General features: G+C 28.2%; 2 protein-coding genes across 2 annotated transcripts; one reads left to right on the top strand and one right to left on the bottom strand.

Annotated features, from left to right (window-relative positions):
- Positions 1-2,972: 2,972 nt before the first annotated feature.
- Positions 2,973-4,238, bottom strand: LOC8276065. Its single transcript, XM_048373621.1, has 2 exons — positions 3,762-4,238; positions 2,973-3,008 (listed from the first exon to the last, which is right to left on the bottom strand). The coding sequence occupies exons 1-2, from the start codon at positions 4,236-4,238 to the stop codon at positions 2,973-2,975; spliced, it is 513 nt and encodes a 170-aa protein (XP_048229578.1).
- Positions 4,239-7,708: 3,470 nt separating this feature from the next.
- Positions 7,709-11,639, top strand: LOC8276066 (probable serine/threonine-protein kinase PBL19). The gene is made up of 5 exons (XM_048374981.1): positions 7,709-8,743; positions 9,690-9,950; positions 10,275-10,397; positions 10,790-11,209; positions 11,307-11,639. The coding sequence occupies exons 1-5, from the start codon at positions 8,396-8,398 to the stop codon at positions 11,310-11,312; spliced, it is 1,158 nt and encodes a 385-aa protein (XP_048230938.1). The 5' UTR covers positions 7,709-8,395; the 3' UTR covers positions 11,313-11,639.
- Positions 11,640-11,684: the final 45 nt, after the last annotated feature.

The raw sequence follows: 11,684 nt of genomic DNA, 5'->3' as shown, positions 1-11,684 counted from the left end.
ACTATTTATTGAAAAAATTTAAATTTGATGTATTTGATCTTCGAACATAAATTTATTAGACTATTTGCTGAAAAATTTTAAATTTGATGTATTTAATAATTTAGCATAAGTTTAAAGAGACAAATTGACCCATTGTACATTCTTTGTCCATCTCTTTTCCGACTAAAGATTCAGAGTACAGGCAATTGTAGATTTTACACAGACTCAATCAGCTAAAGCATTCAACAACTAAAACAATCATATTGATGCTGTGTTGTTCTTCCCCATTGACAATCCGAGAGCTCTCTCTCTTCACAAATTACACATAAAGAATTTAAGGTGGAAGAAAAGTGAGTGCTATTTTGATTACTGACTTCTCATTCCAATGTGGTTTCTTTCTTATAAATAGAGTTTTGACTAATAAATATTATTATTATTATTATTTATAAATTTAAACCAATATAAAGTATCTAAAGTTACAATAAATTTTATGAATTTCAGTGTTTAAAGGGTTGAAGAAGAAGTGAAAAAGAAAAAAAAAAAAGGGTAGGTTTCTAAAGTACAAACATGACAATGTTTTGTATTTATAAGCCAAGGCAAAAAAGTCATAATTCAAATCTTTTTTATTTTATTATTAGAGCCCTTATCAAAAATCTCATCAATATTAAAAATCAAATAAATTAGAAATCATTATTGATAATTAATCATTTTTTGACTAGTTATCAATTAACTAAGTCTATATAAAGCTTGAATCGAAGGACATATATAGTACTGTTATGTTCCATATTTATTAAGAGTTAATATGATTTCAGCATTATAATATTTTAAAATTATAAAATTAAAAAGGGACAATACTTTAAGAGTAGGAGATGATCCATCCCTAATTGACATTGAATAGGAAAATAAGGTTCACAAAAATCAACTTGGTATAGGAAAGATGATGAAGAAAGAAAATAGAAAAAGCAGAGGTAAAAAAATAAAAAAGAAAATGGGTTAGTTGACTAGGATTTACTTGGGAAGATGGTGTTTCCTTTCAACAAGGCACATAAAAAAGTTGAATGTTGATTACTAGGCTTTAACAATAATTTTGAATGCTTAATTAATTATAATTAATTACAAAGTTGGGGTTTGGTAAACGGTAACAAACTTTTTCAGTAGGATGCTTATCAACAATTTGACTTCCATGGGCCACTATAAACTGGACTCACTTCCAGGCAACAGCTGTGAAAATCCCTCCTCCTACCAAAAGTCTTCCTACCTATACCATTTTCTATAACTCAAACATTTCAATTCATTAAAACAATGGGTGAAACTATTCCGGAACGCAAATCTTTAAATGCCTCTATTGATGTTTGTAAGTTACTATTTGTAATTACACAAGCCGTTTTTATAGTAAAAAAACTAAATTCACCACTTATTGTATAGATTAATTATCAGCACAAAATAATAAAAATAAATTTAAATATCCTAAACCCGAACTTTTGAGAGAATAGTATTCATAAAGTAAATTAAATAAATTATAAAGTAAATATGTAATGATATGATGTATGAAAACTATATGCTAAATATAGTATTTAGCGTAGTCATTTATTTAGTAATTTTCTTATTTTATTTTAAGTTTAGATCTAATGAATAAGATGGTAATATGCATTTTCCTTTAATTACTCAAACTAACTATGCAACTAAAGTTTCTTTCACCAACATAGATTGAAGCAAATATAGTGTTTCTAATACATTCAATTTAAATATTTTTATAATAATAATAATTATTAAATTAATATGATAATCAACTAATAATAATAACTGAAACTAATAAAAATATGAAGGTAAAGAAATCATTTATCAAATCAATAAATAACAAGGTTCATATAAGAGTAAAAATTAAATTAAAGACTTACGAAAACTAGTCTAACCCAATGATTATAATGTTAAATAGAAAGACATAAAATAATAAAGTAAAAGTTCCCTCTAGATTCATAATTTTTTCAAATAGAAAGATGATTGGTCCTTACCCTCCACTTATTAAAAAGCTCCTTAGAACTTAAAAAAAGTAACGAATACTAAACTAAAATGTTTATAGAATAACTGTAAAGAAAATAATGGTAAACAAATACAGAGAGTAGATAGGAGATACCTTTCCTCCTCCCTTTAGAAGAAATTTATATAAATATATGTAGAGTAGAGTCCTCCTCTAAATAAACTTTTTAAAAATAAGTATACCCAATATTAGTTTATCTAGTAGATAAAACTATAAGTATCTATCTCCACCAAATACTATCACATAAATACTCTTAATATAAATAATAATAATAATAATACAAAATGATTAAAATGTCTCTTAGATAAATAGTAAAATTAGCCTAACACAATAAATAGCAGTTTATGTGTCTTAATCTTGAGCATTGATATTAACATGTCCAATTAAACTCAGTTTCTAGTATTTTTTTTAACTAATATTACTTGAAAATAGACAATTAAATTTAAATGAGATAAAAATATATATTAAAATAATAAAACACCTCAATGCATCACTTTGATTTGCAGAATGATATAAATCAAAGCGATTTTATTATTTTGTAATTAAATATATTTTAAAAATATCAATCACCTTTTCAATATTTATTATTTTTTCAAAATTATTATTTCTCACCTAAAAGAGTTAAAAAATTTAAAATCTAACATTTTAAAAAAATAATAAATTATTTTAATATTTTTCATATCAATATTACGCTTAAAAAGTTTACATTAATTCAGAATTATCCATAACCTTAAATAAAAAAAAATATTATATTTTATATTTTAATCTAAACAGTGAGAATTCTAAAATTCATAACATTAAAATTTTAAAATCCCTGGATATATAATATAACTAAAAATCATATCATAACAACATTTTTCTTGTCTTCTTCAAAACAAAATTGATGTCGGGTGAATATGAATGAGAAATTAAAGCTTCAATTGGGTAATGTCTCTTCAATGGTTGAAAAAGGCAGTCATGTCAATCCTCCTGCCTTCTCCTCAAAGTCCACCTTCAACATCAAAACATTTTACCATTTCATGTTTTTGTCTCTTATGTAACGAAATGTTTTGTGTTTGAGATTAAATTAGGAAAGGAAAAGACGTGAAACAAGTCGTGTTACTCATTGCCTACTCGGATTCAATTGATAGATCATCCATTCTTTTATTTGATTTGAATTTAAATATTTATATATTTTACAGTTGTTATTATTATTTTAATTATAAAATATAATTTAATAAAAAATTAATATTTAATATTGATTTATAATGTTTAAAAATAATAATAATTTTTTTTAATATTTTTAATTCTTTTAAAAATTTATTGGTGCAAAAATATAAAAATAATTTTGAAACTGTTTATTAATTAACTTTATTATTAGATAAATTTAGAATTATCAATATAATTGATATTATTATTTTTTAAATTAATAGAAATTAATATTATTAATATAATATCTTAAATATAATATCAATATATTATTTTTAAAATTAAAATTATTACTTAATTAAAAATATCAAAATATAATTAATATGCTATTTCTTATAAACAATTAATATCTTATTTGATTAAAAATTATTTATTAGTTAATATAATTAATATACTATTTTTAAGATTATAGTAAATATTTAATTAGAAATATAATTTATTAACTAATAAATTAGTAAAAATATCTGAATTTTTATGTGTAAAAAATAAATCCAATGATTTCTATTTTCTTCTCTTTTCTCTCTTCGTCTTTTTCTTTATTAGATTTACAATCTACTCTAATATCCTCTGATTCTTCTCCTGCAGCATCATTTTGGCTTTGAGCATAAGATTGTCCCGTTCTAATCGGTTCAATTTCGCTGTTTTCTTTAGCCAAATTATTCTCTTCTTTTGGACCTTCTTGGATTGAATCTTGAGGCAATTCACTGCATTCAGTCTCAATTACTTCATCAACGTTAACTGGTTTTGATTCTCCACATAATTGATCCACCTTCCGGGAAACATCTTGAACGAATTCCACTTTCTTTTCACTTTCAAACCCCTTAACTTCCAATCTTTCACGATCACGATACGACAAGTCCTCCATGATAGTTTCATTTGTATTTTCCTGATCAGTATTTTGACTCTTTAATAACTGAGAATTCTGATTAGAATCAGCATCACCTGCACCACCTAAAGAAACAAGTTTAGCTGTAAGAAAAGAAAACAAAACAGCAACAATAACTGTGACGAAGAGTTCCTGAAGCAACTCCATTCCTTTTCTTTTCTTTGTTTCAAGAATCAAGAAACAAAAGAAAAGAAAATGAAGCTGTTTATAAATGAGCAAGTAGATATAGAGATGTAAAGAAAAAAAGTTGCAATATTTTAATCATTTAAATATTTAAAAAATTTAAATTTTAAAAATTAATTATATATATATATATATATATAGCGAGAGAGAATAATTGATTGAAGTAATTTAAAGTTTTAATTTTATTTAAATTTGTATATAATTTTAGTTAATCTACGTATTAAAATAGTATTGAGTATAAATATCATTTACCATCAAAAAATTTTTTTTTGAAAAAAATGCATCATGATAGAATATGTATTACATGTGCCTATTATTTTCTAGAATAATTATTTCCTAAGGAAGAATAGCATTAGGACCAACAAATTTGAATTGATATCCTGATACTATCATAAAATTATTTGAAATGTGAGTGTTAGAATTTTGAGTTTATCAAAAATTTTGGTCAGACATTTACTTTGGTGCTATTGAACAAGGTTTCACCAATTTTTTACTCCACACGAATCAAATTAATATTTAATTATATTAAGTATCATTAAAAACGAAATAATTTAATCTAATGCTGAAAAATGTCTAAATATTTTTAATCCTTTTTAGGAAAATTATGATTACCATTTAACATTATAATATTGTATTATTTTTAATGATATACTACATTTATATTGGTGAATTTTTAATAATAATTTTTTATTTATTTGTGGGAGGTCTAATGGTCCTAGACACGTAATAGAAGCGGTAATTCTTTTATATCTGTTATAAAGATAAAAATTCACCTAATATATAGGTAAGAGTTTAAACTCAATATTTTTATATTTTAAGAGTAAATATTTTTACCACTTTAATTAAATTTCAAATGAAATATATTGCTTTAGTATTGGTAATGTTCACACCAAATTTTATTAATAATATTTTTAGATATTAATTAATGTGAAGCAACATATTATAATAAAATTTGCTACATATATTACTTGTAGTAGAAAGTAAATAATTCTATACGGTAAATTAGATTTTATCCAAAACCATTTCATTTTTTTATAATCAATAATAAATTAAAAATTAATGCAAGTATTAGTTTTCAAAGCGTAGCTCTCAAATAAAAATGTATTACAACTTAGCCCATTTAACTAATATCTTGGGTCAACTAAGCCCTTATTCCGGGGGTTTTCTGGACAAAGTGAACAGTAGCAGAAGTTTACTTCTGTTAGCAATTATGGGATTCTGTTAATTTTTTAACCCAATTAAAATGAGAAATTCTTAAGCTATTAATGAAGTCACTGCCTCAACATTAGTCTATATAGGCATGGGTAATTGTTCATGGAATTCTAAATAAACAGTCATAGTTGATTATTTTTTTTTTAAAATACAATCGCATGACAATATTATGAAATTAATTTATCTGAGAGTTAGATTGTAAAGATCTGAAATTGTAAGTATGAAAATCGATTTTTCAGATTGTTTTATTAGTATTAGAGAATAATACTCAGGTGATCCTACAAAAATAATCCAACAATAGAAGAAAGATTGAAAAATATAGAACACAAAATAGAGAGTCAAACTGTGGAGTCCTGTCCACTGAAAATGTTACAAAATGACCAAATTTATGCCTACCTAAAATACTTTTCCTCAATATATATATATATATATATATATATATATATATATATATATATATATATATATATATATATATATATATATATATTTATATAAACACATTTAATTTAAAGAAGAAAACATATATAAATCAAGTTGGCCTTTATCCAACTTTAAAAATTAAAATATCTTAGTTGGCTAGTTCTGGTTTTCCATGTTCCCTACTCTTGACATTTACAGGACTCAATTATTTTATATTTCTTCAGTTCCTTCTACAAATGTGAAAAGTAAAGCAAGTTTGCTTCACCATAATATAGGAAAAGAATTACATTTTTCTTTTTATTAAGAAGAAAAACAACCTTTGACAATAAGAAACTTCATTTTAGTTACTTATTTTCCATATACAACCAAATTTAAAATCTTCACAGATGGGCCATTTCTTAAATTTAGTTTATTTAATTTTTAATTCGTGGGTTAATAACCAAATGATGAAAAGTGTGCATAGTCTTTTAAAATTGTTTCAAATACTTTAGATTGTTGATATGAATATTTGAGAACATTTTAGGTCTTCAAATTATGAAATTTCACATCAACATTTCTCATTTAGTTTAGTACTTTTCTTTTTAATAATAATGGGGAATTCTTTCAAACAAAGAGATTACACACAGCTTACAATGATTCAAAAAAAAACCCTAAAGTATTGAAGTGAACAAAAAGCAATAAAAATGAGGGTCTAGAAGGGGATGTTTGTGTGGAAGTATGAACAATTGACTGAAGAGTCATCAAGATTGAATAAAGAATGTGTGTAGTTGGCAGTTTGGGCATTGCCCCAAAAACCTTATCTGTCATAAACTTTGGCATTGGAAACCTCATCCTCTCCTCAATTTCAGTCTTTCTCTTGTCAATAAACCTTCTAGACAAAAGAAAGTATCATTTCTTTTGGAATTAATAACTACAAGTTTGACATATTATTTAAAGGAGTTTCTCTTTTGTCATTATAACTCACTACTACTACTATTTTTCTTATTCTTTTATTATGAATATAAAACCTATTTATTATAATAAATAGACAAGTAATATATATTCCAAACTTTATATTAAATAATTTGAGATATATCACTTTTTTTTTAATATTAATAATTATACGTTCTTCATTCATTTATTTGAGCAAACAATCCTTTACCTCAATGGTAAGAATTATGCCTAAGATCTTTAAAAGTAAGTGTGTTTCTATTGTGACATTAATCGTATTGTATTCTACTAATTTTAACAGTTCATAGTAATCTTTTATAAATAAATCTTTATATTTAGAGTGTAAATGATTCCTTTACTTATTCAATAATTGAGTACAATACTTTAGAAACCGTCAGAAATTCAAAAAAGCTATTAAAGTTAGTCCATTATTAACTAATAAATCTCATAAGTTTCTAATTATTCCCAACTTTTTCTCAAAGTTATATTTGAATGTGATTAAAGATAAAGTACTCTCGGAGAACTTCTCATTATTATGATGCATGAATACATTCTTTACCGACCAAAAATCACCTTCTAACCCTACCCTCTCGTAAAAATGTTATTAGTTCTTTTGTTTGAACCTTTTTCTTTCTTAATAGCTTTTGTTTGAGCTTAAGAAATGGGACATTACTCGGTCAGCCCAGAAAGTGAAAATTACATAAATGGATAAATTAGACTTTTAGAAAGTCAAGAACTCAGAAAAAGAATTTTTTTTTGAAAAGGAATAAACTGATTTACTCATTTACATTAGATTGCCTAAGACCCGAAAAGAATTGAAAAAAAAGGCAGTTTTTCTCATCATATCCTCATGAAATAAGGCTACTACATTTGAGTAGTATTATCATCAAAAATCTATTGTCTATTACAAAACCCATTATCAATAGATTATAGTTCATACAAATATATAACGAATCTTATGGTCTAAGCAAAAAAAAATACAACATTCAATACTGGAGAAATACCAAGAAATAGTCTTCTTCCTGGTCTTTGCTGATTTGATCATGTAGACCCTTCTCAAAAAAATAAAATAAAATCTAGTCATACTTCTGTCCCTGTCACTTCTTACATAGTTTGTTTTTCTTTAACGTTTCACATACGCCTTCTTTCTTTATTTTCTCTTCTTTTTGGTTTCTCTGTGTGATTGGTGGGCTGTGTTCAATGTTCTCTTTCCACATACCGGGCATTTTTTTTTTCTTTCTTTTCTCATTTTGGGTTTTTGCTATTTATACTTGTTCATTTATAGTTCTCTTCCTTTTCTTTCTCGTTCGTACTCACTTTTTCTTTTACCTCACGGCTTCTCCATTACTTTTTTCTTCCTTAGAATCATTTTTCTTTTGGGTCTCATTGTTTCCACACTATCTGATTCATTTCTCATCTGGGTTGTGCCCTTTTTCCTTTATCGCTATATAAAGCTTGCTTCTTTTTCATAAGTTTTGTTCTGGGTTTTCATTGCCAAGTGTCTGGATAGTGGAAGTTTTTGAATTTTTGATATTGAGAGCTAGAAAGCGAGAAATATGAAGTGCTTTTATATTTTCAAGGATAAGTCCAAGAAAAAGAAAGGAGATTCAAGATCAGCACCAGAATTAAGAAACAGAAGCGGACCAGATACTTCACCTTTGAACCGTACATCGAGATCTTTACCTTCTCCAAGAAGCATAACTGAATTGTACAAAGAAAAAGAACATAATTTAAGAGCTTTCTCTTTTGAAGAACTTAGAGAGGCAACACATGGTTTTAGTAGATTGCTCAAGATTGGAGAAGGTGGTTTTGGAAGTGTATATAAGGGAACTATTAGGCCTGTTGATGGTCAAGGTGAATCTTTACTTGTTGCTATTAAGAAGCTCAACAAGTATGGCTTGCAGGTATGACTTATAAGCTCTATTAGCTTCTTTCTTGTAGCCAATTTATGTTCTTTACATTAATCCTGAACGGGAATTTTGCGTGAAGTGTGAAGCAGGTGGGTTCTTTTCTTTCTGTGATTCAAGCAGTGTTGTAGTGTAGTGTCCATTCTTGTATTTTAATGATCATAAAATGCTAGGTCTAGGATTACTCAAAAACTGGTTTAGAACTTAATTTACAGAACCTATGAAATGTTAGGCAAATTAGTGTTGAAATCCAATTTTAACATGATAAAATAACCTCCTGCTGTGACTACATTATATGTGTTAATGATCTCATAATGTTAATAAATTTTTTTTCTCAGTGACGAGATAATTCCATTTGTGTGGGCTTCATTCTTGAGTTCCACTGGTAACAAAGTGTGAAACAGAGCGAAGAAATTTAGATTTTGGAGTTCATTGTGTATAAATTTTTCTAGATTGTATTGGTTAGTGTTAGCAGGGAAAAGAGGCAAGGAATTCGAGTACGAGATACATGGAGATTTAACTATTGACCTGAGTTTGAGTTCAGAAACCATGTGAGATAGTTATGATATCTGTCAATTTGCTGCAGTTCTTTTACTCTCCACCTTTCTTTAACCAGGTTTACTGTGTTAATTGTATTAGTTACCATAGTCTGTGACGGCTATTCCTGTATTGAATGTGAAGTTTGCTGAGAACTTGCTTCCACTATAAGGCAAAGGGAATGCCTTTTTATTTTCCTTCATTTTCTGCGCTTTGACTCCTTAATATCTTCTACTTTATCTTGAAGTACTTTTGATGATACATGCGTTACTTCATGGAACTTAAAATGAACTTTGGCCTTTTCTAGCTCTTAGTTGCTTTAAGTTCTATTTTGTATATGTTTGTTCTTCACTCGGATGAACAGTTTTCCTTTTTAGCTAATATCTGTTGCTTGCGGTGTCATCAGGGTCATAAACAATGGCTAGCTGAAGTTCAATTTCTTGGAGTTGTTAATCACCCAAACCTAGTAAAACTTCTAGGTTACTGCTCTGTCGACAATGAGAGAGGAATCCAACGGTTATTGGTGTATGAATATATGCCTAATAAGAGCTTAGAAGATCATCTTTTTAGTAGGGCTTTACCTACTTTGCCTTGGAAGACGAGATTGGAGATTATGCTTGGTGCAGCTGAAGGATTAGCTTACTTACATGGTGGACTGGAAGTTCAGGTATTGTTTTAGCTGGATTGAGTTGATGGCATCATAACCTTCACCTATGAATTTTTTAAGTTAAAAATATGTGGCGATATTTGAATCTAGAACTTCCTTATGAACTTGCTAATTGGAATGAGTAAGTAGAACTTTCGGTATTAAGTAATAGTCATGAGAAACATATTTCTCTAAACATCCATTGTGTAGTTCAAATTGCCACTCCTTTTGCCACTTCCTCCACCTCTGTCTTCCTCGTCAATTATGAAAGTTGACATTTAAGCTTTAAATTCCTTATTTTGATAGGCAGTTGCATCATTCCGTTTCTACATTCTGATTTTGCAGGTGATATACCGAGACTTCAAATCCTCGAATGTGCTATTGGATCAGAACTTTAAGCCGAAGCTTTCAGATTTTGGGCTTGCTAGAGAAGGACCAACAGGTGATCGTTCTCATGTATCCACTGGGGTAAGTACCATCAAATCTTTTTGCTTTTCTTTGTGTACACATTATATTGCGCATATGAAATTATATCCCATTGCATTTCCCCTTACACCAGCAAATGGGGTTATTTCGCAGATGCATCATCCTTGAGTCACCATAGTAGAGCTAAGTTCTAAGGCCATCAAATGTTTCTGTTTGAGACCTTCTTGCCTTTATTTATTCTTTTGGTTCTTATTGGATTAGGTTAGATGTAATTTTTTCAACCTTAGTCATGTCCTGCCTTGTATCCTAATTTTAGTGCAATCTACAAAAGGCATCATTGAATGTTTTCAACTATACTAATCCAATGCTTATGAGACAGAGAGATGTTTCATTACAATGCTTATGTTGACTTACAGATTATTTTTTGGTATCAGGTGGTTGGTACGTATGGATATGCTGCCCCAGAATATGTTGAGACAGGTCATCTTACAAGTCACAGTGATATATGGAGCTTCGGAGTGGTGCTCTATGAAATACTCACTGGCAGGCGAACACTGGAAAGAAATCGGCCAACGTCGGAGCAGAAACTTCTCGATTGGGTAAAACAGTTCCCAGCTGACAGTAAAAAGTTCAGCATGATAATGGATCCACGACTCAGAAATGATTACTCTATAGCAGCAGCAAAGAGAGTTGCTAAGTTGGCAGATAACTGTCTAAACAAGAATTCCAAAGAACGGCCATTTATGACTGAAGTGGTCGGGACCTTGAAGCTAGCAATACAAGATTCAGAAGGCACAAGCACATCTTCCAGTATACCATCTCAATCTAGATTGGCTGAGAGGAAAGCGAACAGGGTAAGTATGTGTGGCAATATAGTTGTATATCATTTTTCAGAGCCAAAACGTTAATGGTGATATTTTTTTTGATTCATTGATCTTTTGAGTTTGACAGGTATAAAGGCTTGGAATGAGTAGAAACATTTTACTGGTTTGCATCTCAAAAATCATTAGACAAAACATGGGAGTTAGCTTGTTGCGTAGGCTTCAAGAGGCTCGACTCAACTCGATTAAAAAGAGTGTTGATTTCAGATATTAGTAAACTATTCTTTTCTTCTTGTAAAAAAAAAAAAAATTATGAATAGAAATAGGCAATGCTGCAAAAAGGCATATGAACAAATGGGTGGATTCTGAACTTTGTTCCGATGAGATCTTGGGAATATTCTGATGAGCTTATACAGTACGGTTATCATCCTCCATGAGTTCAATGTTCAATGTTCGATTTTCATTCTTCTTCTTCTTCTTCTTTTAATTTTGATGATATCCATCTTTT

Source organism: Ricinus communis, chromosome 5 (genome assembly GCF_019578655.1).
Source record: "Ricinus communis isolate WT05 ecotype wild-type chromosome 5, ASM1957865v1, whole genome shotgun sequence".
Taxonomy (NCBI): Eukaryota; Viridiplantae; Streptophyta; class Magnoliopsida; order Malpighiales; family Euphorbiaceae; genus Ricinus; species Ricinus communis.
This window is presented reverse-complemented; position numbering and strand designations above follow the sequence as displayed.